General features: G+C 43.1%; 1 protein-coding gene across 3 annotated transcripts in view; it reads right to left on the bottom strand.

Annotated features, from left to right (window-relative positions):
• Positions 1-25,542, bottom strand: part of GTF2IRD1 (GTF2I repeat domain containing 1) — an 87,846-nt gene that overhangs the window by 21,648 nt on the left and 40,656 nt on the right. For 2 of the 3 annotated variants that reach the window (XM_083174110.1, XM_083174109.1), the window contains exons 3-15: positions 23,092-23,233; positions 22,174-22,320; positions 20,644-20,827; positions 18,370-18,662; positions 15,147-15,236; positions 13,948-14,031; positions 11,973-12,156; positions 11,871-11,896; positions 11,100-11,217; positions 6,494-6,531; positions 5,252-5,332; positions 3,878-3,967; positions 2,828-2,881 (exon numbers count right to left, since the gene is read on the bottom strand). In XM_083174110.1, the coding sequence (XP_083030236.1) occupies positions 2,828-2,881; positions 3,878-3,967; positions 5,252-5,332; positions 6,494-6,531; positions 11,100-11,217; positions 11,871-11,896; positions 11,973-12,156; positions 13,948-14,031; positions 15,147-15,236; positions 18,370-18,662; positions 20,644-20,827; positions 22,174-22,320; positions 23,092-23,233 (1,531 nt within the window). The remainder of the gene's footprint in view (positions 1-2,827; positions 2,882-3,877; positions 3,968-5,251; positions 5,333-6,493; positions 6,532-11,099; positions 11,218-11,870; positions 11,897-11,972; positions 12,157-13,947; positions 14,032-15,146; positions 15,237-18,369; positions 18,663-20,643; positions 20,828-22,173; positions 22,321-23,091; positions 23,234-25,542) is intronic. The other variant, XM_083174111.1, reaches the window with a different exon arrangement.

Consider the following 25,542-nt stretch of genomic DNA (forward strand, 5'->3'; position numbering starts at 1 on the left):
TGTGGGGCATTGTTGGCACTGTGGGGCATACTTGTTACTGGCACTGTGGGGCATTGCTGGCACTGTGGGGCATTGCTGGCACTGTGGGGCATACTTGTTGCTGGCACTGTGGGGCATTGCTGGCACTGTGGGGCATTGCTGGCACTGTGGGGCATACTTGTTGCTGGCACTGTGAGGCATTGCTGGCACTGTGGGGCATTGTTGGCACTGTGGGGCATACTTGTTACTGGCACTGTGGGGCATTGCTGGCACTGTGGGGCATTGCTGGCACTGTGGGGCATACTTGTTGCTGGCACTGTGGGGCATTGCTGGCACTGTGGGGCATACTTGTTGCTGGCACTGTGGGGCATTGCTGGCACTGTGGGGCATACTTGTTGCTGGCACTGTGGGGCGTTGCTGGCACTGGGGCATTGCTGGCACTGTGGGGCGTTGTTGGCACTGTGGGGCATACTTGTTACTGGCACTGTGGGGCATTGCTGGCACTGTGGGGCATACTTGTTACTGGCACTGTGGGGCATTGCTGGCACTGTGGGGCATACTTGTTGCTGGCACTATGGGGGTATACTTTTTGCTGGCACTGTAGGGGCATTGTTGGCACTGTGGGCACATACCCAGAACCATGGGGTCATACCTGGCACCGTGGTGGCATTCCCGTTTCTGGCACTGTGCGGGCATACCTGGCACCATTGGAGCATATGTGTATCTGGCACTTTTGGGGGCATATGTGTATCTGGCACTATTGGAAGGCTAACGTGATCCGTTGGAATGTCTGTTGCTTCAGTAATAGAGATTTGACAAGGTTCTGTTATTTTATATGCTGTCCGCAGAATGGGCTGAGCTTATATTGTGGTCAAGTGGTTGCACTTTTTTTTTTCTTGTCATTGTTAGTATGACTTGCCCCTGTTAAGCCACACCCTTTTTAGGCCACACCCCCTAAAAATTTCACGAGGGGGTACTCATAAATGAAAAGCCTAATCAAGGGGTACGGGAGACAAAAAAGGTTGGGAACCACTGCTGTAGATAATGCATACTTATACTAGACCCATTGAAAATGACCGGAACAAAAGAACAATTATTTCGGCAGCAGTGACTGCGTGCGCCCAAACGGAGCAACATTTGAACTGCTGTTTTGGGTGCTATCTTCTGGCCACCAAAGCACACAACACTTGAATCCCCTCCATAGAGGTGATGGCCTGAGGTTCAAGGTGCCCAAGCGAATACACATTAGCTTGGGCACCTTAATCAATAGACTGATTAGGCTGCAGTCCCCCCCCCAGGCTGCAGCCTAATCAGTCTATTAGTTAATCAGGCACTGATTAAAACATGGTATCAGAGACAAGCCTAGGGGGTATCCTATTAGCCATAGTTGTTCTTCTCGCAAATATAAAGAATGCCTTTTTTCGCAATTTTATGCACAATAGCCATTGTGGAAGTCAAGTTGCACACACGCCATTTTAGGATAGTATGGCCGCCATTTTGGTTCGCAGAGTTGCGCTAATAAAGTTTCCATACCCGATTCTGTGTGACAAAGTGGACCAGAAGAGTAGCCATACTATCACACATAAATTCATAAATACATACTGACACTAAGTAAAATGTAGTTAAAGGTTTAGAACGCCACACATAGCTTAGTTAGCCCTGCATACATCTGTCTGTATCATGTTTAGTACCGTTCCGTTCCGTTTCTTATGCGTAGTATTCCGGTCATTGCGAATATTTCGCAATAGACACGGCCCGATAGTTATGGACATAATTCCATATTCCCAAGACAGTTTCGGTTGAAAGTATATAACAAAGGAATCTAGATGTAACCGGTTTCTACAGCTGTTTACAATCCCTGCCGACGATACTAACGAACAAAGGACTCCTAAAGTTCACTCCCCTGCACCTAGTCAAACCAGGTGTATCATCTTACCCCCCAATCACAGCGGACCTGACATACGATCTCTGACCAATAGGAATGGCCTTTGACCTCCCCTTTCTGACCCTATAAGATAGGAGACCCAGGGCTGCCTCGGTCACTTCGGCACATCTTTCTTTCCCTGACCTTCAACCGGGCTATAGTTCAACCCTGAACGATAGCGAGCTCTGACCGGACTGCGCTTCGCATATTTGATGAGACGGTAACGGTTGCATTCACGGTATTTATTCTTATTGTATTGTTGGCTGATTGTATCCTGTATCTGTTTTTCTTCCCTTAGTAGAGTCTAATTATTGTATTCATTGTTAGTCTATTGCATTACCTGTTATACCTGTATCTTCTATTCCTGTAACCCCCTTTTGTCCATTAGGGACTTAAATACAACCTTTTACGGAGTTCTTACCTCCTTATTTCTATACAGTGGTTTGTGTCTGTTATTCGCACTTAGCGATAAAGGTATATTACGGACACAGTCCTTAAAGGTATATTCGCAGATTAGAGACAAAGTACTGCGAAGGGATCTCTTATTAAGGTATTGGTTCTTGGGTGTATAATACACAATAAAAGGTACGCTACGCTGCGCTACGCTTTGTTCGCACGTAGTTAGGTTTAAAGGGTACGCAGGTTGCGGACATAATACGTAACCTGCGCTTTTCACTTATTGTTTCTTTGGTTATAATTCATCGGCATTAACACCATTATTATTGCAACAGAAGTCAACAATTTTTGCGCAAAAACACAAAGAATCCGGAAAAAGCTACAGACCTATATGCTTCCATGGCTGCGATCATGAAGAAGGGCACCGAAGGGAGACTTTTCTCTTGCAATATATATATATATGTTGCATACATTATATAGCAGAAATATTGGCAAACAGTAGAAAGCTGCAAAGCTCAGCATAGTTACCATCTATGTGCTTCTCTTCACTTCTGGAGTCATCAGCGGGACCATTGTCAGAAACTACAAAATGTGGAATAAAATTACCCAAAACAAAATTAAGTGGAATGGCCATTTAAATAAGATAATAGTAAGAGTAAAAAAGAACTAATAAGTGGAAATCTGTATTCTCAACTGTGAATTATAAAGAAGTACCGAAATGAAGAATACTGAGAAAATATGAACGGGTATCTCTATTTTTCACTAAAACATATTTTATAAAGGAAATGTCAGAAAATACAGTGCAATAGGGGAGGTATAAACAGAAAGCTTAATACATGGAAAAGGCACTTCTCGGGCAAAAGGGAAAGGGTAAGGAATACAGTCATAAATGTTAAACAGAAAATCTATCAATTGTTCAGTGTAAAAGTGCATCCCATATGTAACAGTAGTATTACATTGATAGTAAAAAAAAAAAATGAAAAAAAAATTTGAAACCAAAGGTTATAAATTAATATAGTAAGAATCACCTATATAATGCAAATGTCTATTTGTAATTCAGTTCAGAACCTATTCCAGAAAAATATTTAACCACTGCAAACAACAAAACCACCAACAACTGTTTGTTCCTGGGGTTAGTTTATTGGTGGGCTACTGAGATGATTTAGTAAATAGAAGTAGTGGCCAGTTCTCCTTTGCTGCTCTCCTCCAACTTTTGACCAGGGTTAGGCAACCCTGCATGGGCTGCCAAAGTTTTGCTGTTGGGGTGTGCTAATACTGTGGAAGGATATGTGTAGCTGTGGATCTCTACAGCAGCCGCAGTGTATAAAAATAGAAATCTAGCAAAAACTATACATTCAGTACTATTGATTAATAGTCGACTGTGTGGCCAACACACTGACATAATTAGGGACTTATTTTTATGAGGGTGGCCTGGAGGTGTAGCTCTGTCTGCACTATTGCTGACCTGGCCCTTAGGGAAGGCCTGGGACTACACCTTGATACACCCTGGAATGACTATCGTGTTGCACAAGTAAGGCATTTTACAAGGCAGGCCCACAGATCTGCAATTGATATTACCTGCTCCAGTGTCTAGCACATAAGTGGAATTCTCAGAATTCACCGGACTCTTCAAGTACTCAGGTAGTTCTTCTGAATATGAAGTGTGCTCTTAGAAAGAGAATATCAGGAGATTAAAAGTTGGCAGCCCTAATATATAGATACATTATAACTGATTTGTATTAAAAAGTGTTCGCAGTATAAAAGTACACCTCAACGGCTGCGGGTATTCTATTGGCTAAAGGCTGGCAATAAAACTCAGCTAAATCAGCTAAACATATAACAGAAAAAATAGGCAATGACACAAAATATTCTGACACACTGCAACAAGAGATACACAAGTGTTCGGTTATATGATGCTGTACATATCTTCCACATATGTATTTACATATACAGTATGTATGCAATTATCTATACTGCAAGAAATATATATGGTTCAAAAAATGAATGACAAACATGACAGCTGAACCTCCTCTGCAGATTCATAATAAACAGTGAGCATCACCACTAATATATGTGAAGTTAAAGAAACACACATTGCTGCATAAACCATACCTCCCAATGTTTCTTTTCTCATAAGTGGGACTTTAAGGAGCCTCTGGTTGAGGGGGTTTGCCTATCATTGCAACCCCCCTTTTTATCGATTTAGGGGCATGCCCTGAGCAGTTGGGCAGCCCCTGGCTCCCCTCCTTGCACTGATAGATGCTGTGCATCTATTCACTTATCACCGGCTTTTTTTTGCACTGCAGAGAGCGGAGATCACTGGCACCCCTAAATGTCCCCCCAAGAAGACACTGTGGCCCTCGGGTGGGAAAGCGGGAGATTGTCCAATTAGCAGGACTGTCCCACTGTAAATCGAGACAGTTGTGAGGTATGCATAAAGCAATAATTGAAGATAAGGAATTAATTCAATTAGCCAAGCTAATTACCGTGGGATCGTAGCAGTGGCCTGGGACTATTCAATTGCATCCCATAAAAAGCCTACAGGCTGCACATAATACAGATTTCTGTTCGAGCCTCAACAGCAATTCACTGTAAGTAGGGTTTTCTGCCCTTATTGCAGAAACCACGAAAGGGCTAACCCATAGCTCCAGGTACTTATCCGAGATTCTATGGGTTACTATGTAAGGAAAAGGGCTTGTAATTGAATAGCACCCGGTGTAAAAGTCCAAGGCTACAACCCTCTCCCTTGCATGGTAAGTATAAAGCCTAACAGAAGTCTTCCTTTTGTGTGAACACTATGCTTAATATACTTTAATTATTCTGTGACAAATACAGGTATTGTATGTAATATCTGAACTGCTTGCATTCATTCATTTTATGTAAGTACATTAGGACAACTAATTCATATGTACATTGATTTTCAGTAATGCGCTGACAGTAGGTCATATCTACCTGGAACAGTAACTTGTATTATTTGATGATCTTCAGGCTCAAGTTTTATATGTTTTATTCCACTCGGCTTGCTTGAAGTCCCTGTTAAATGAAAATGAATATTTTTTTTTACTTAAGGTGATTTATCATACACATAAAAAAAACTGAGACCTAGCACAAAATCAGCTTCCAATTCATCTTGATTTGCTGAAATATGCTTAGATTTCCACCCAAGTTTGTGGGTTTGTAGTACTGACAAATGGGAAGTTTCTGGAGCTAAATATGTGTAAACAAATACTAGAGTGGGGGCAAATGATGGTAATAATACTTGTGGTATACAAGAACATATCATCCAAAATATATACATGTACACAAATCAAAATAAATCACAAATTTATAAGTAGTATTATTTCAACTGTAGGCACACAACAGTAACAAGTTATATTTTTGAAACTGCAGCATGGGCAGCCCCTGCCTCACAGCACTGAGGTCATGGGTTCAATTCCCCCCATGGCCCTAACTGCGTGGAGTTTGTATATTCTTCCCGTGCTTACGTGGGTTTACTTTGTGGGTACTCCGGTTTCCTCCCACAATCCAAAAATACACTGGTGGGTCAATTGGCTCCCAACAAAATTAAATTATGTGGTAGGGAATATAGATTGTAAGCTCCACTGGGGCAGGGACTGATGTGAATGTACACATATTCTTTGTAAAGCGCTGCGGTATATGTGTGCTCTATATAATTAATTTTAATAAATAAATAAAATAAAACTGCTGAAACTGTAGTAACACAAAGACCGGTATGGTATAATCAGCAGTAATTTACCACAGCTAATAGGTTTGTACGGGGCACTTATTGGGGATTATGTTTCGGGTGTCCCAGGCATGCAAAGCCTAATCCACGATAAGGAGCCCTCAGAGCCGTGATATCACAGAGGATTAGGAGTTATCACACAACAACGGGACATTTTTCCTCACAAAATAAATGGCTACCATCTGTCATAAATCAGGCTATCAGCTTTTGTTTGGTAGAAAAGTTAATGTGGCTAACTGGTTACTGACCAAAGTGTGGGTAATCGCATGTAATTTAAGATATCAGAATATTTACAACAGAAATCTCAGGAGATGTCTCAGTAGAAGAGACACCTCTTGCATGCAACTGTGATCCTAGTACTGCAACCAAAATTGCAAGCTGGGTTCCACTATCACAATTACCGGTCGCAATGTTCCCCATACAAAAATAAAACCCCCATTTTGACATACCTGGGATACATTCATCGGATATGCTGCTCTTTGCAGACCTAAAAATAAATGTTGGAACAGTTCATAATAGGGCCATAGTTCAATCATGCCACACAGTAATCATAAATGGTATTAACCCTTTCAATGCCAACATTACTGCGACTATTTTTTTGGCACAATGTTTAACAAAACTTCAATTAACTAACTTGAGATCATTTACCAGCAATAACTAAAGTGATTCATACAGTATTCCTCGACTTAGTCCCTCGCTTTTTTGCAGATATTTCTCAGAGCAACGTTGGCGCTAAAAGGGGTATATATTCAACGTTTTTTGCTTGCTGTTACAGCGAACAGTGCTGACTGCTCGCTGTCCCAGCTCGCACGGTCAGTATTCAACTGACCCCCTGTACACGCTGTTTCCCTGTTGCTAGGTTTTTGCAGCAACGGTAAAACGGTATGTGTGGCCGCTAAAACAGCAAGGCTCACGGCTAAATGCAGTGGGCTCCCTGCATTAGCCGCGAGCCTCGCTGTTTGGGGGAATCCTCAACAGCGAGGGTTCCCCTGGAATGTAGAATAGGGTGAGCGGCCGACCGCATTGAATATGGGCCAAGAGAGGATGACATATGCCTTCTAACCATCATTTGAAGGATGCAGATTTCCCTTCTTCTAATCACACACATAGGCCGATATGTAATAGGGTGCGATTTTTGGACTAGTCCAAAAATCGCACCATATCGCACAAAATCGCACCTTTCCAAATCCCATTTTTTGCCGCAAATTCGCATATGTAATGAGATGCGAATTCACGGTAAAAAAGTGCGATGTGGTGCGATTTCGGGCGAGTTTTAGTAATGAAAATGTGCGCATTTTCAGTCATGAAAATGTGCGCATTTTCAAATGTGCGATTGAAAAAAAAAAAACGGCGTGCGGTCCCCCTCCCGATCATAACCAGCCCTGGGCTCAAAAAGCCGGTGCTGGTATCATAAAATCAGAGGGACAAACAAATAGGGGTCCCCTTGATTTAATGAAACCAGCACCAGGCTCAAGGTCCGGCGCTGGTTCCCAAAATACGGGGGACAAAATGACTAGGGGTCCCCCGTATTTAAAGAACCAGCACCGGACCCAAACAGCCAGCAGGGTAATGCCACAGCCGGGGGGAGACTTTTTATACAAGTCCCCCCGGCCAAAGCATTCAGCCCTGTGGCTGGTCAGCATGGGCAGGGGTCCTGGGGAAGTGGGGACCCCCCCAAAGAAGGGGTCCCCCCCCTCCAGAACTTACCTGCCCATGCTGAAGCCCGGGGCTGTCCTCCATGCCCCTGGGCTGTGGGCATGGAGCTGATTTTGTGTAAAATCAAGTTAAATCTATTGTTTTTAACAGTGGTACTACAAGTGCCAGCAAGCCTCCCCTGCAAGCTGGGACTTGGAGAACCACAAGTCCCAGCCTGCAGGGCATTAAAGGGCCCGCTGTAACTTGTAGTTCTACTGTTAAAAAAATAGTACACAAAACACACACTGACACACATTTTAAATAAAAGTTTAATACACACATCACACACACACTCATACTTACCTATCTTTATCCCGTCGGTAGGTCGCTGGCTCTGGTGTCGGCGGCTCCGTGTCGGCGGCTCCGGGCTCGGCGTCCTGTCCGTCGATAATCCATGTTGGACCTGTGGAAGTAAATCCTACTCACCAGGTCCACCATGGATGGTCTTCTGTCTTCTCTTCTCTCTTCTCTCTTCTTCTTTATCTTCAAGCTCTTGTGGCTCCGGCAGCTCCATTCGGCAATATGATTAAAGGCGCTGGAGATGTTTGATCTTCAGCGCCTAACATCAGAATGATTCTATTGGCTGCTCAGCAGCCAATGAGAAGCGCCGCTGGGAGCAGCCAATAGAATCATTCTAAGCACCGGCGTTGAAGAGGCAACATCTCTGCGGAGACATGTTGCCTCTTCAACGCCAGTGCTTAGAATGATTCTATTGGCTGCTCCCAGCGGCGCTTCTCATTGGCTGCTGAGCAGCCAATAGAATTATTCTGATGTTAGGCGCTGAAGATCAAACATCTCCAGCGCCTTTAATCATATTGCCGAATGGAGCTGCCGGAGCCGCAAGAGCTTGAAGATAAAGAAGAAGAGAGAAGAGAGAAGAGAAGACAGAAGACCATCCATGGTGGACCTGGTGAGTAGGATTTACTTCCACAGGTCCAACATGGATTATCGTCGGACAGGACGCCGAGCCCGGAGCCGCCGACACGGAGCCGCCGACACCAGAGCCAGCGACCTACCGACGGGATAAAGATAGGTAAGTATGAGTGTGTGTGTGATGTGTGTATTAAACTTTTATTTAAAATGTGTGTCAGTGTGTGTTTTGTGTACTATTTTTTTAACAGTAGAACTACAAGTTACAGCGGGCCCTTTAATGCCCTGCAGGCTGGGACTTGTGGTTCTCCAAGTCCCAGCTTGCAGGGGAGGCTTGCTGGCACTTGTAGTACCACTGTTAAAAACAATAGATTTAACTTGATTTTACACAAAATCAGCTCCATGCCCACAGCCCAGGGGCATGGAGGACAGCCCCGGGCTTCAGCATGGGCAGGTAAGTTCTGGAGGGGGGGGACCCCTTCTTTGGGGGGGTCCCCACTTCCCCAGGACCCCTGCCCATGCTGACCAGCCACAGGGCGGAATGCTTTGGCCGGGGGGACTTGTATAAAAAGTCTCCCCCCGGCTGTGGCATTACCCTGCTGGCTGTTTGGGTCCGGTGCTGGTTCTTTAAATACGGGGGACCCCTAGTCATTTTGTCCCCCGTATTTTGGGAACCAGCGCCGGACCTTGAGCCTGGTGCTGGTTTCATTAAATCAAGGGGACCCCTATTTGTTTGTCCCTCTGATTTTATGATACCAGCACCGGCTTTTTGAGCCCGGGGCTGGTAATGCTTAGGAGGGGGACCGCACGCCAGTTTTTTATTTAAATTTCTTTTTTAACTATTTTTTTACAGCAGAAGCATGCACAGATCTCAATGATCTGTGCATGTTTCTGCCTAAATCGCCAGTCAGAAGCTGGTCTATTTTTTTTGCGATTTTTTTGAAGCTCCCATATGCGACTTTAGAACTCGCATCCTATTACATATGCGAGTTCTATAGTTTACTATGGGAAAACATCTGGATGCGATTTTCAGCGTGCCTGAAAATCGCATCTTTAAAATGTGCGATTTCGCGGTAAAAAATGCGATTTTTACCGTGACTCGCATCCTATTACATGTGCGATTTTTAGAAAAAATGCGATTTTGGTCAATTTTGACCAAAAATCGCAAAAGTCTAAAAATCACACCCTATTACATATCGGCCATAGAGTCAAATGTAAAAGGGTGTAAGAAGTAAGAAATTTTGGGCGAGTTTTCACTTTTTTGAAAGGATTCAGTACTGAATCCCGGCGGTCGGGATCCCGGCGTTCAGAATCCCGACGCCGGAATCCCGACAGCCGAAATGCCGACAAGGGGGGGACGTGGATCGCCCCCCCTTGCGGGCTCGCTGCGCTCCCCACGCAGCGGGCCCGTTGCCTCGCTACGCTCGGCACACTAATTTATTCTCCCTCCAGGGGTGTCGTGGACACCCACGGAGGGAGAATGTGTCGGATTTCGGCGGTCGGGATTTCGGCGGTCGGGATTCCGGACGCCGGGATCCCGACCGCCGGGATTTTAACTGCATCCCTTTTGAAAGTGGCAATCATTTAAATTAAAAATCCATGTAAATTGTGTCATGCAATTGATTGCTGCTTTAAAAAAACCTCTCCCAAAATCTCTCAATTTAGGCCAGATTCAAGCTTCAAAAAGTAATAAAGTGGAGAGTGATAAACAACCAGCCAATCAGCTCTTAGCTGTCATTTTTCAAACCCAGCCTGTAACATGACCATAGTTGAAACTACCTAGAAATTTTGACAGCAAGATTGAGTTAACATTTCCTGTGCTTGTTTTGAGTGAATGTAATTAGTTTATATGCATAATATCTGTTCCTTAGTGGTTAGGTCGTTTGTTTTTGTTAATTTTTTTTTGGTCAGGATTCACCTTCCCAAATGGGAAGAATTTACCTATTTTATAAATAAAATACTTGGGATGCAGCGGTCAGAATCAACAGTGGCATCATGATGGCCAGGATCCTGACACCTTTTAGGTACGTATGCTAAGCCTCCCCCATGATCTTCTCTACCTACAGTATGACCCAAAGCTTCCCCCCCCCCTGCAGTCTAACCCAAACCTTCTCCCCTTACTGCTATCCCTAAACATCCCTCCCACACATCCTAACCCTAATCCTACCTTCTTAGTAACTACTAAGGTTGCGTTATTATCATCAGAAAAGACCCAACTGACAGAGCTGTCACTGATTTATGGGTTGAGTTATGATGCAGGTTTTTTTTTAATGCTAACTCAGCCTTCCAAATTTTTATATAAACCTGCACAGTGTTCCATGAATTATAGGAAAGCTATTTTACATTCATTGAATAAACAGTTTCACTCCAAGCTTTCACGTGCAAATGAAGTCATGTTCACTGTGTATACATACAGTAGCTTATAAATATGGATACTGCCAACATGCATGTTTATTAAAAGGCAAAAAATGAAACCCAGATGAAGCCTACCTGCTCCCAAGGCACGATCCCAGCATGTCTAGAGCTGCTGCTTTCTGGGAGTCTCCGCACACTTCCTCTCCAAGGCAGTTCCAATCTGAGTTTGACGTTTCTTTGGTAAATTTAGCACCTGGTTATGGTTATATGTCCAATCTCTTAATTCAGAACAATTAACATTTCAACCTAACAGCTCATCAGAAACACATATATTCTTTTTAAGAACTCTACTACATACACTAATAACTATAAGTGTCACGCAATCACGAGGTACAATACTCACTGACAAAGCAAGCATACAGGCTGACCGTTAGAGACCACTTACAGCCAATTATAAATCAGATTGCATGCACAACACTCTGTTCTGTGTAATGTGAATACTGCAATATTTACACTGACTTCACTAATACCCCTTTCCCACTACCAGCAATAGCCCAGGTTGTTGTATGGGAATGTGCAGCAACTCAGGTTGGTGCTCAGCCTGAAAGAGGTGAGCTGAAATTAAATATATTCTTGCAGATTCATGAACTTGCAAAATTTAGGTATTTCTTATTTTACAAACGGTCAATTTTGAGGCTATGGTGTAGTGCAGTGATGGCTAACCTTGACACTCCAGCTGTTGTTGAACTACACATCCCAGCATGCCTTGCATCAGTTTTAGCATGCCAAATAGTAAAACTGTAGCAGCGCAACCTGGGATGTGTAGTTCAACAACAGCTGGAGTGTCAAGGTTAGCCATCACTGGTGTGGGGTAAAAACATACATAACATACATAAAGTGTCTTACCTTCAAAAATTCTTTGATCAAACATACTGAAAGAAGGGAAAATGGGCATTAGATTCAGATAGTCTGTACTGCTATCACATATCTCTTACAGCAATATATTACCTTTTAATTTTAAAATGGATATTGTGCCGTTCTTCCAGAATTCTCTTGAGTTTGGGTACTCCATAAGTGCACGGCCTTTTGAATGGGATTTTATCAGGTATACCTATTATCTCTACCGCTTCTGGATGACAAGCAATCTTTCGATATGGCACTGGTACCATGTGGTCAAGGCCTAAAGCTTCAGCTGGAATAGAAAGACTGCAGCATGAGTGACAATAAGTACACTGCTTTAACATGATATTTACTATCAATTCAGGTGCGATGTAAGGCAAATATGTCAAATCTATGACATGATCTTAAACAAAAGAAAAGCAAAATCACAATTAAAGTAATGAGCAAGACTGCCCCATTGTAGACACAGCTTCAGGCCCAGCCACAGGTGCTCCTACAGGTGCCCCTACACTGGTCATAAGTTTTAGAACAACCTCATTTTTGCACTTATCTCAATTTCTTTGAAATGACAAATAAGCAATTTCAGATAAAAAAAAAATTCATAGAATCATTTTGTTTAATCTTTAACCCTTTGAGTGCCAAAGTTGCTGTGAGCGATCCTCAAAATATCCACTAAAAATGCCAGCGCCGCTCACAGAGACGGTTCTTTTAGTATAAATAACTATAAATACAGCCAAGTCAATTAAGTGAAGTTTAGTTAAATATTGCACCCAAAGACAGGACAGCCGCTGTGAGCGACTCTAGCATTTTTAGAGGATATTTTGAGGATCTCTCACGATCCTCAAAGGGTTAATATTTACAGGTAAATGAAGGTTATTGAACTTGATATCGATTCAGAATATCTGCAATGTGTGTTATAATGTAATATATAAGGATAGCCGGCGGTGGGGATGCTGGCAGTCAGAGGACTGATAGCCGCATTCCGATGGTCAGAATACCAACATGGGATCATAAACCTAACCCTCAATAAGTGCAGCCTACCAATCCTCCCTAGCGGCCTACCTCTCTCCACTAGTGCCAAACCCTAAAGCTAGCCATACATCTACAAAATCGATTGTCAGATTGGGCTGGTTGGAACAAAAACCCGATATTAACTGACAGTTTTTATTGCAGTTTTCCAGCATTTTTAAGTAAATGGTCACCTGTCATCGGCACTCATCCATACCAGGTTTTTGTTCCAACCAGCCAGCCAGATTGGAAAATCAATCTGTAGATGTATGGCCAGCTTAAGCTACAGATCAATTGTCAGATCTGGCTGGTTGGAACAAAATCCTGGTAACGGATGAGAGCAGATGACAGTTGACCATTCACTTCAAAATGCTGGAAACCTGCAAAAAATTGTCACTCAGATAATACCGTGTTTTTGTTCCAACCAGCCCAATCTGACAATCGATTTGTAGATGTATGGCCATCTTAACACTACCACAGCCCAATCCTAATCCTCCCCATAACTCAACCACCGACATTGGTGTTATGTCATGTATATTGAACGCTTCTGGTTATAATACATGGTTATGTATACCCAGAGCAAAAAGCAATGGTGATAACAGAACAGCTAGTTTAGTTGTACTTGTACCTCTGCAATACTTGTTAAATCAGTTTCTACATGCTAAAATTTGAAAAGATAACCTCAAGGAATGTGAGCCTGATGCTGGGCCGGCTTAAGGCCTGTTCAAGTGGAGCAGAATTATGGGAATGGCAACCAAGATGGGTGTACATCCACCACTGCCGTAACTTGGGACCCACCTGGCAGGCCACCATGCTCTCCAAGACCTCTGAAGCCCTGCCCAGATGTATGTATTTTAGCATGAGAAGCAGCCATATTTTGCAGCCGTGCAGGTGCATCTATTTTTTGCTACAAATAGATTGCACTTTATAATGTGTTAACAGAAACAACGCTGTCATTGTGTCATCTGAAGGTGGACTACTTATCTTTAATGTAGTTTTGTTTTTATTTAATTATATAGGAAAAGCATATTGAAAGACATGCACAGATGTATGAGGAAAAGTTACTGACACTCACCATATCTGCTGTTGAATAGGATTTGTACACACTCCCTGAGGGTATTGATATCCTCTGTTTCTTTAATAAAATTGTCCCATTTCTCTACCAAAAGAAGACAAAAATTAAAATAGGCAGAGGTATATACAAATGGAACAGCACATCATAATAACATTTTGATTCTTAATGTTCTAAGCATTTAGGGCTATAAAAAGGTAAAATGTCCAGGTAATATTTTTCTTATTAAATTAATTAGAAATTGTTTGGCGTGTAGGTCAATAGTAATGGTATAAGCTCTGAGCACAACTGTTAGCTTTTAAATGTCTTTCTCCATATATGTAATGTACAAATCCCCTTGAGCACACACAGGGCCTGATTCCAATTTGTGCACAATGCTGCTTTTTACGCTGCAAAGGAATTATTGCACTTCACATTGCACTGCACATGTGATGCCTCTTGCAGTGAGGGTTTAACCTCAAAATCACTGAAGGAAGACACAGGCACGTTGCAGCAATTTCTGGACATGTATTTGTCTACAACTGCAATACCGTAAGCAGAAAACACGGCATTAGCCTCTATCGTCGTCGTTCTGTTTTATATCAATGAGTCAAAAGGCAACAGTGACACATAAATTGTGATTCTTCAACTGAATCACAGAAGCCTCTCCCAAGGATTTTGGATCCCTCCTAGCATCCCCTGTGGTGCGTGTGTCACTCCATGCATGGGCAGATGGGAGTCCAGGTGTTAAACCTGAAGGACCTATAATCACAAAGGACTGATCTTACCACAAGAAGTATCCTTTGCATACGGCATACTGCAATGCCTGCTACATCCGCCCTTGGTGCTTTTATATACACAGATGTTTTGGAAAATAAACTTTAGTTCATTAGCACTGTCTTGCATGTTATACAGTGCCAAATATGAAGGGCTTATCTACCATTGTTTCTCCAATTTCCCAACCCAATGGAACCACTACTCAGATGCACCACTCTGTGGCCATCAATGAACGGTATTCCTTCGGCAATCTGAGAAATTAAATGATTGGCATCAGAGAATTGAGATTTTGAAACTTGAACATTCCCAATTCCTTGGCCCAGGCTGATTTAAATATGTTTTAAACCAGCCCCTATAAAGTGATTTCTTTAAAAAATATTGATAAATGAAGCAATACAAGTTTGCACGTATAACTGTAATTGATGACAGTTTACCCACTTACTAACCTGTTTTATCATGTACAATTGAAAACAGCACACGTTTCGAGGCTTGGACATTTTGTCTGAGACTATTAGCTGCTGTAGAAGATTGCTGTCCTGCATTCAGGGAACAAGACAATAGAAAATGAAACGATATTAGATATGACTGCCAAGTGCACATTGGTGTAAATGTATGATTGGCTGGTATGAGAGAAGTGTTATCAGCACTATTAATCTTCAGTGATACCACTTTTTGTAGGAGGAGAAGTATGCAAGGTGACAGGGCCTGTCATTATCGGTGCTGCTATCTACAGGAAAGAACGCCAGTAGCAAAGGCAACGCATGAATGGTCAGTAGTGCCGATCATTTCGTCAGCTACAGATTTCAATGCCCATACACCGCAGCTCGGACATCACTGTCACTGAATACAGTGTCTGCTGGCTCCATGCTGCATGTGAGATCTTGCGGGATCTTGTGCATGACCAGTGGGTAGGCCAGAGGAGACATACAGCACATTAGCACTAGGCTGCACTGTGACGAGGTGAAGCTGGAAGCGTTATACCCGCACGTATTGTGCGAGTAGAACACATTTAACAGTTTGGGTACTTGCGTACTAGCACGGAGCCCACGATATTTGGTCGCACACCATATAATTGCATCGCATGCCATACACCCGATGCACTGCGATTCGATTTAAAATTGTATAAGCCCCCTATACTATGTTTAATTGTATAAGCACCCTAATGGGTGCTTACAATGTTAAATGCACCCCCAGTATGAACGTGAGCCCGAAGAGTGGCGAGCGCTGGCGGTATGCGTCCTCCGACCTTTTCATACCCCCACTATCCACGTCGGCGTGAAGTTGATCTTATATAGTGTGGCGAGCGCAGCGAGCCACCGAGCACAAAGAGTGGCGAGCGCAGCGAGCCCCGCAGGGGACGCGTATTACTTTACATGTAATCCGCGTCCCCTCGCGGGGCTCGCTGTGCTCGCCACGCTTTGGGCTCGGTGGCTCGCTGCACTCGCCACACTATATAAAATCAACTCCACGCCGACGTGGATAGTGGGGGTATGAAAAGGTTGTAGGACGCGTACCGCCAGCGCTCGCCACGCTTCGGGCTCACGTTCATAGTGGGGGTGCATTTAACATTGTAAGCCCCATTAGGGTGCTTATACAATTTAAAATCGCATCGCATTGTATGGCATTGTATGGCATTGTATGCCATATACAATGGTATACAATTTTAAATTGTATACCATCGGGTGCCAATCGCGTCGCATTGCATACCATCGCATGCCTTATAGTCTGCGATGCAATGGGCGCCATGATAGTACACAAGTACCACAGTTTGTATTAAATGTAAATGCCAGCTCTTACACCACTCTGTACAAGTGCAGGTAGTATTATTTATTGTAATATAACGCCATTCAGGCAGGAAGAGGCTATCACAATAGAGGCAAAGTAGAGAAAGAGGCCAGCACAATCCATATAATCAGTTACTCAAAAATTTGGAAAGTTAGTATAACTTGAACCACAACCAGGGCCGGCGCTACCCACTCAGCAGCTCCTGCAAAGCAGGGAGGCGCCATGCTGAAAAGGCGCAGTCTCCCTCCCTGCTCTGCTAAAGCTGCCTTAGCCCTCACTGTCACTGCCTCCTGCAAGCCACCCACAGGCGAGGGGCAGTATAAAGAGCTTCTCCCTGCACCGCGAGTGTACACAGCCTGCACGCCGCCCGCAGTGCCTGTCTGACAGCGGATGGCAGTATGGAGAGGCTGAGCAGCTCCTTGCACCGCGCACACACTGTCCTCCTCCTGCGACCTGCCCCCTCTTCCTCACGGACACTTGCGCTGAGGCATGTAGCGCTGTCTGTGAATGCCTGGATGACATGTCATGTCCGGATCCGCCCCTGTTCATCATTTGATTGACAGCTGACAGGCGCAGGGAGCAATGGGTAGCATTGCTCCCTGCGCCTGTCAGCTGTCAATCAAATGATGAACAGGCAGCAGTGCCGCCTCCCCTTCCTTCCCTCTTCTCATTGTGCTGTGCCAGTGCCACTGCCAGTCCTCAACACTCCGACCCCCTCTCCTCTTCTTCCATCTCCTACTGTACTTCTCTCCACTCCTTTCCCCCTCAGTCACGAGTGCTGCACATACTTTTTGTACTGCTTTCGGATCGCATCGCACACACATTGCATGCATTCTGTGCGATGTGATCTAGCCCATAACGTCTGCGGTTCTCGCAACGTGTATGGGCACCTTTAGTGCCTGCAACATTTTGCGGACACAGCACTGAGATGGTGTATGCATACATGTACATGCACCCGAGATCCTCCATAGGATCGCATGTTGCATACGCTCCCACAATCGGGCTGCAGTTTGTTGCAATGGCAATGTGAAAGGGCGCAAAATTTATGGTTTGCAGGAGGGCGCCGGACACCCTAGCACCGGCCCTGACCACAACAGCGTTAGGCCCAGCGTGAAAAATGCATGACAAATTATTAATGGGGAAAAGTGTCTACGCTAATTATTTTCTTAAGAGCCCATATACACTGACCATCTGTTTCTATAAAGGTACTAATGATTCCTCTGCTGTGTCTGTAGTGTAGTGTTACATCCACACACAGGAAAATGCAGAGTTTTTAAGGTGGCTACATAATAGCTTATGTATGTATATGGTGACTGCACCAGTGTATCAGCCTTATGCAAAAACCTGTACAGTTTATATTTTTAATAGACATATCCACTGTTAATATATCTTTTAAAAGGGTATTACCCACAACTGCTACAGGCTCCTCTATTGTTGCAAGCTTTTATGTATATTGTTATGTTAGCAGGCTATAGCAGTGGCATGACACAGCAATGGGTGGGTGTGACAGGACCCTCTGTTGTGGCCATCTGTGCACACCGCACTGGTTACTGCACGATTTCACCAGAAGCAGAGGGAGGCGGCCCCAGGGAAGCAGGGGTATAACTGTTGTTTAAATGTTATCTTTTATCCATAAATAGCATGAATGAATAAACATTCTGGGATCTTATAATTCAATGAGCGAAAAAGGGCATAAACTTTTCCTTCAGATCTGATTAGTAGGAAATTAAATCTTACTAATATCAACAACATTTTAACTTTAATTTCCATTGTAATCCTATTTTGAAAACCAGATCTAATTGTGGAAAATTCACAGTAGTATTTAAAAATGTCATTTTAAATGTGAAGCTGATACTGTTGTCTAAAACATGACTCTGTCCTCACCAGAGCATTCTGGGAAGTCCTGATTCTGCTCTCCTGGTGACTTGTGGGGTGCTGCATCACAGGTTGTGTTCTGTATAGGCAGATTCACGTGAACCTCCTGTTTCAGCTCAACACAATGCTGACTGGGTATGGAGACATTGTACATGAAGTTTGGTACACTGGATGGATTCTCTTGGTTTGATGGTTTGGAGACTTTGGGACTTGGACCTGTTTCTGGAATGGCCCTTGTTATGACAGCAGAGCAACTGAAATCTGTACAAGGTTTTGAGTCTATGCTGGATTCTTCAATTGTTCTAAATAAAAAAAAAAGGTGCACAATATAAATAAACATGATAAATATATAATAATTATATCTACATGTGATTAATCTGGAATACTTGCATTTGTCAAAAACAGTAGTAAAAGGTGTGGGTTAAGGACAGTGGGGGGTAGTGAAAAGTGGTCTGTGTGCAAATCACCACATGACTCTGGGGTTCTGCAGAAATGTGTATGACAAATGCCTCCAATATACCAGGTGGAGTGTCAACTTCATCGCACTTTTATTGGACGTTCAATGGACTGCATGCAGCATGCATATCTATATAAAAGCATTCACTGTTCACCCTTTGAGTGCCAACGTTGCTGTGAAAGATCCTCAAAATATCCTCTAAAAATGCCAGCGTCGCTCACAGCGACTGTTCTTTTTTTGGGGTGTAATATTTAACTAAAACTTCAATTAATTGACTTGGTTGTATTTGTATTTATGTATTTGTATTTATTTCTACTAAAATAACAGTCGCTGTGAGTGATTCTGGCATTTTTAGTGGATATTTTGAATTACTCTCACAGCAACATTGGCACTCAAAGGGGGGTATTCAATCGCCGGCGACCATCTACCCACGGGGGAGATGGCCGCCAGGCCCTATTCAATGCTGTCTTCCCCGACAGCATTGAGCAGGGTTTCTTTGCAGAACTAGCCTGACTTCACAAGCTGTCAGGCTCATTCTGCCAAGAACGGCCGGGAAGTGGCAAGCTCTTCCCGGCCGCAACTCACACCCCCTTCTCGTCCCACTGCTGGCGGGACATTGAATCCCGCCTGCATGTTCTCGGTCGAGCTGACCGAGAACGGGACAGGGTCACGGCGGTTAAGCAAGCTCGACCGCCGTGACCTACACATTGAATACCCCCCAAAGGGTTAAAGATTAAACAAAATAATTCTTTGAATTCTTTTTTTATCTGAAATTGCTTATTTGTCATTTCAGAGAATATGTACGAGTTACAGCATTATAAGTTCCTCACAATGTGCAGGTTCCAGACTGAAGGGCACATGTACTAAGCCTTGGAAAGTGATAAAATGAAGATAGAGAAAGTACTAGCCAATCAGCTCCTGTCATTTTCCAAACACAGCCTGTAACATGACAGGAGCTGATTGGCTGGCACTTTATCTTTCTCTACTTTCTCCAGAGCATAGTACATGTCCCCCCTTAGTGGCTATACCAAGAAAGTCATATCCAATCTTACATATAAATCACATCAAATCCAACGGTCTCCCTGTCTGCCAATTTCCCAGGCACTACTTGCCAGGCTGGGCTACACTTAAGCCATTTGCCACTCACAACTAGACTTCCGTTGACACAGCTGCTACAAACGACCTAACAGCTTAAACATCATCCTTCCATCCCGGCGGGTCCTGCAGCAATCCATCCACCTGGCCATTCACATCTTCTGAAAAGTGCTGCGGTGTCCAGTGCTGATTTGCCTAGTTAGGGTTCCCACACCACTGCATATTGAGCCAGGTCCCTGTAATGAGGGCACCGGTGGACAGCTCACCACATGTGGATAGTGTGGATAGACCATCTGAACAGTTGATGTGGCTCTCAACGCTTATCTCCCTAGCTGGGGGTCTGTGGAGGAGAGAGGCCTAAATTTCCCAGGTATCTTAATCTGGCAAGTACACAGCATGTGCACTCACTAAGGTAGAGCTAAAGCAAACTAAGAGAAAAACAAAGCAGCATAAGCAGGTTCTGATGACTGCATGATGCTCTAGGGCAGGCATGTCTAAACTGTGGCCCTCCAGCTGTTGTGAAACTACACATCCCAGCATGCCTTGCATAGATTTAGCATTCCATAATAGCAAAACTGTTGCAAGCGATGATGGAACTTGTAGTTTCACAACAGCTAGAGGGCCATAGGTTGGACATGCTTGCTCTAGGGCCACATGTTGTGCCCCAGTGAAAAGGAGACAGAGTTCCACAATGAGAGACTGATGGCAAGTGAGAAAATCGGAACAGTTACCTTTTTAGCTTAAATCTGATGTGGTGACTATGCTCTAAAATAAGCATTAGGCTCTTAAGGTTATAGTCAGAAGGCTTCTGGAAGTGGATCCCATCAGGTAAGCCAAGAACCACCAATGAACCATTATTTTTTATAATCTTTTCATATGGCACAGGAACAACATTGGACATCCCCAAGGCCTCACCTAAAACAAAAGACAAAACTTTGTATTATTCCACATGAAGGAGTTTGTCACTGAGGAAATAAGCAAGAAATAAACAAAAACAGGGTTGAAAGTTTATTTTGCATCTTGAAGTTACATTTCCTTCTCTTTGTGTTGTGGGAGGACCCGATCTACACATAATTCCTACAGCCAACAGGAAATGATCGCAATGACAAAAGGTACAATGTATATGATCTGGTGTGCACAGCATAAACATTAACCAATTGCCAGCTGTGATACGGGAGTGGCTGCTTGCCCATATTGTGCTATGCTTTCCACCAATACTGAGCATGGGCCACGAGACAGAGAATCAATGGTCTCAATAAAATACACACAGGAAAGGGGGAAATCAAATAAATTGCCTCTAGTACCCTATTAAATAATCTTATATGCCAGGCTAGTGCAAGATTTCTCGGCAACCCAGTCAAAACTTCAGCCCACTTTCAGATGCTCAAAAACCTCACGGAAAGCAAGTGACCCCAAATTGAGCTTCACAGTGTTAGGTATCTATTTAATTAACCTGGTAAATAATCCAATTAGCCCCTGACTATCAGCAGTTATCGCTCAGGATCGTAAACCAGGATCCCTGATAAGCAGCCATCAGAGACCAGTTTTAGTGCGATAATCTCGCATACCACATGTTATCACAGGAAAATGAGTAATTTACCACACAATAAAAACTAGCCAGAATTGGATAGCCTAAAATACTATTGGGATATTATTTGCCTGTTTCTGCCATGTGGAAAATTAGCACTGAAAATTATATTCCCCCCCCCCCTTATCATAATACCAATTAGGGATCTGTGAAGACAGTGCCGCAGAAGAGGAGGGACTCACTCACCAGCACAAGGTAAGTATATTCTAGAGCAGAGGTTCCCAAACTTTTTTGAATCATGGCACCCTTCAATATTAGAATTTTTTCAAAGCACCCCTAGGGAAAACGTTTCTCATTGATTAATATAAGAACAGATATTAAATTACAAAAATTATGTTTATATCTCATCCTTAGTGTCAGATATGTGACAATAGACATAATTTACTTCTGTTTGTCCACAATATGCCTATTACATTGGTCATAAATATTTTTTTATGGACATGAACCACCAATCCAGGGCCCCCCTGCAAGTTCCCCCAGGCATCCCAGGGTGCCAGGGCACACAGTTTGGGAACCACTGTTCTAGAGTGCAGTGTTTGCGATGCAGGGCCCACAATATATAAACAATATATGTATGCATTAATACAAAGCTTCAGAGGTCACATGCAGTATGAAAATGTACTGTTCTTTATTTATTTATTTTTTATGTTTGTGTAAAGCATTTTTCTCTTACTATAAAGTACATCAAAGATCTCTTCAACCATCTTCCGGAGAAGGTAAATATCAGAAGTTGGGCTTGGCGACACTTGCTGGACATTCCGGGTGCAATCCCTGCTTCTCCTTTGGTCATCAGCTCCCTGCTCCTCCCTATGGGCACCCACTGCAAACAATGTCAAAACAATGACAAGATCAGAAGCTATATATGATAGATTAGTATGGACACTGCTGTTAAACTACCTATCAGTATATACCCTTACTATAAGCAAAGTTGCAGCAAAACAATTACATGACCACCTACCTAAATCTACCCAGGAACGCCCTTTGCTTTGTATCACTAGTTAGATGCCAGCTCTCCCATATGCAATAGTGCCGTTTTGTGTACCATATAAAATATACTCTGTAGGGGTCTCCGGAATATTTTGTGCATGCACAGAAACATTGCATGTGGGCTGCATGCATCTTTGAATCAGGCCCAATATGACAAAATAAGAATTTGCGTTAGAGGTAGGTTGTGGCATCTAATTTTTATTGAATAGAAGGTCATCACAAATATATGTGCCATTAATCTACCATGTCAGAGAAATACAAAGGAGTAAGCAACAGTATGAATTCAAGTACCAATGAGAAATACCATATATACTCGAGTATAAGCCTACTTTTCCAGAACATTTTTTATGCTGAAAAAGCCCCCTCGGCTTATACTCGAGTGAGGGTCTCACTTGAGTCAATACGTTTTCCCAGTTTTTTTTGTTGTAAAATTAGGTGCCTTGGCTTATATTCGGGTCGACTTATACTCGAGTATATACGGTACATACAATTATAAATTTTCAGAACTAGAAAGTTATCCCACCACAATAATCAGTACAATCAAGGCAACAGACCAGGTCACCAGCATTACATGAAGTACATATTCCTTGAAGAAATAACTTACCGCAGAACTGTTGGAAATCCGTCTGCAGCTCTTTTCTGGAATTTAAATAAAATTTCCCCTTTTCAGTCCCAACTACAAACGAATTCTCTTCATGCACAGCTATACAGGCCACTTCAGCATTCAGCTTGGAGAGTGCAGTGCACTGTAAAGTAACAAAAACAGCACCGTTTAGATACCAAAAAAGCGGTATAGCAATGTGTAGCTATGAACAGAAATTGCATTTTGCTTTGTCGATTTTCATCACAGTATGAGCTGGCTGGGCCAGCATACAGGAGAAAGCTGCTGTCAGTGACAGTCACTGCAGTACCGCCGGGTGCCTCTAGGTGCTGTCCTCTCCCTTTCTGTACTGCTTTGAGCACAAAGTGGAAGCTGAGCTGACTAGGGAAGATAGCATGAAGCAGCTCAGAGGCAGGAGCACGCAGCGTGGGGAAGACTAGGGATGGCCATCAGCCCGCGATAGTAACAAACTGTGATGGACAACCATTGATAGTTTTAGGTATCAATGTCATCCATTCTATTTGACTGACAGACCCATAGGCCAATCAGAATGTGGGGACGGGGCTTCACGGTGGTTACTTGGGTGGAGCTATGCTTTGTGTGCAAATCTCCCCCCCTCAAAAAAAAAAAAAAAAAAATTTTTTAAAAATACATTTCTGCTGCACCATCGATGTAGGGAAACCATCTATTTCTCCCCCTCAATGGCAAAAGTATTCATAATCGGCCATAAACCACCGATGATTTCAAATGATCGATGGCAATTCCTAGCAGAGACCTGATTCCAGACATCACATTTAGGAGCTGGAATCCTACAGTGGAAGTTGGTATTGTTATTGTATATTTTATCTATCTACCCCCCCCCCCCCCTCTTTCTGTCTGTCTCTGTCCATCTATCTTTCTATGGTCTTCTATCTCTCTCTCTCTCTCTGGAGTATCTATCTATCTATCTAGGGAGCGGTATATATGGCAACCTTATTGATTTCAAGATTCCGGTGTTGGTCTCCCAGAGGTAGATGGGATTCCGGCAACAGTATTCTTGACCACCGGGATGCTGACCTCATCAAATATATACATGGAAGCTTGCGCACACACATACACAAACACACGTAAACCCCCCTTATAATCCTGCATTTTCCCCTGATCTATCATAAATTAATCAAAAACAAAACGTTAGGAATACTATATGAAAATAATAATTTTATTGTTTTCTTTTATTTATTTTCCTAGTCAGAAGAAATCGATTTTCAAAGAACACATTAAAGAAATTTCTTAACACTCGTTGCCATATTTATTCATTTTTTTATAGATATTTTTTTTTTTATCTGATTTTTCAGAGAGAGAGAACCAACATACTGTATAAATAAATGTACAGATGAATGTACAGAAAAGTAAAAAAGATATCCATCATCATCAATATGCAGTCAACATTCAAAATAATAACAAGCATTATACAGTCGTGCCGCATGTTAGTAGATAGAAAATTTGTCTCTTAGAAATCGTACCAATAAACAATTGTCCTGACAATCATAAATATGTACATACTGGCAATAAAGAATAATCATATAGCAATCTGCCTAATTATATAACTTTCTCTCTCCTATAATATTTAAAACAACAACAAACTAAGAGGGGGAGGAGAGGATTGGGGGGGGGGGGGGTGTAATACAATAGTTCCAACAATGCGGGGTTCTCATATCTACATTCAAATACGGACGACAGATTTTTAACTTCAGTAAGCGATGGAGTTGATTTTGATATCCAATATTTAAAAATTATTTTCTTTGCAGTAGTCACAATTATCGTTAAAATTTCTATAATTTTTTTTTTTTTTTTATAAAAAGACCATGGGTTCCAAGGACATATTATTTGCAAGTCGTATATATAAACAGAATCTTGTACAATATTTTTTTTTTCATTTTGCCACATTCCCAAAGTTGGTGTATAAATGTAGGTGAATTACTGGGGCATTTCATACATCCGGGTGAAACTTGTTATATACAGGCTGGGATGTGTACGGGATGCAGTGTAAATCCCGGCGGTCAGGATCCCGGCGTTCAAAAATCCCGACGCCGAAATCCCGACCGCCGAAATCCCGACACTTTCTCCCTCCGTGGGTGTCCACGACACCCTCGGAGGGAGAATAAATTAGTGTGCTGAGCGTAGCGAGGCACCGGGCCCGCTGCGTGGCGAGCGCAGCGAGCCCACAAGGGGGGGGGGGGGGGCGATCCACATCCCCCCCTTGTCGGGATTTCGGCGGTCGGGATTTTGAACGCCGGGATCCCGACCACCGGGATTTAATAATGAATCCATGTGTATGCCCTATGCACTGTCTTAACATGTATTTCCTGTAATTGAGATGAACGTATCGTGTTATAATGTTTCACTATCTGCTCTTGAAAATTTAATGAAGGGAAATCTCAAATCCATGCTTTCTCTAAGACTGACCATATGAGC

The sequence above is a fragment of the Crinia signifera genome, chromosome 2 (genome assembly GCF_055691185.1).
Source record: "Crinia signifera chromosome 2, ASM5569118v1, whole genome shotgun sequence".
NCBI lineage: Eukaryota > Metazoa > Chordata > Amphibia > Anura > Myobatrachidae > Crinia > Crinia signifera.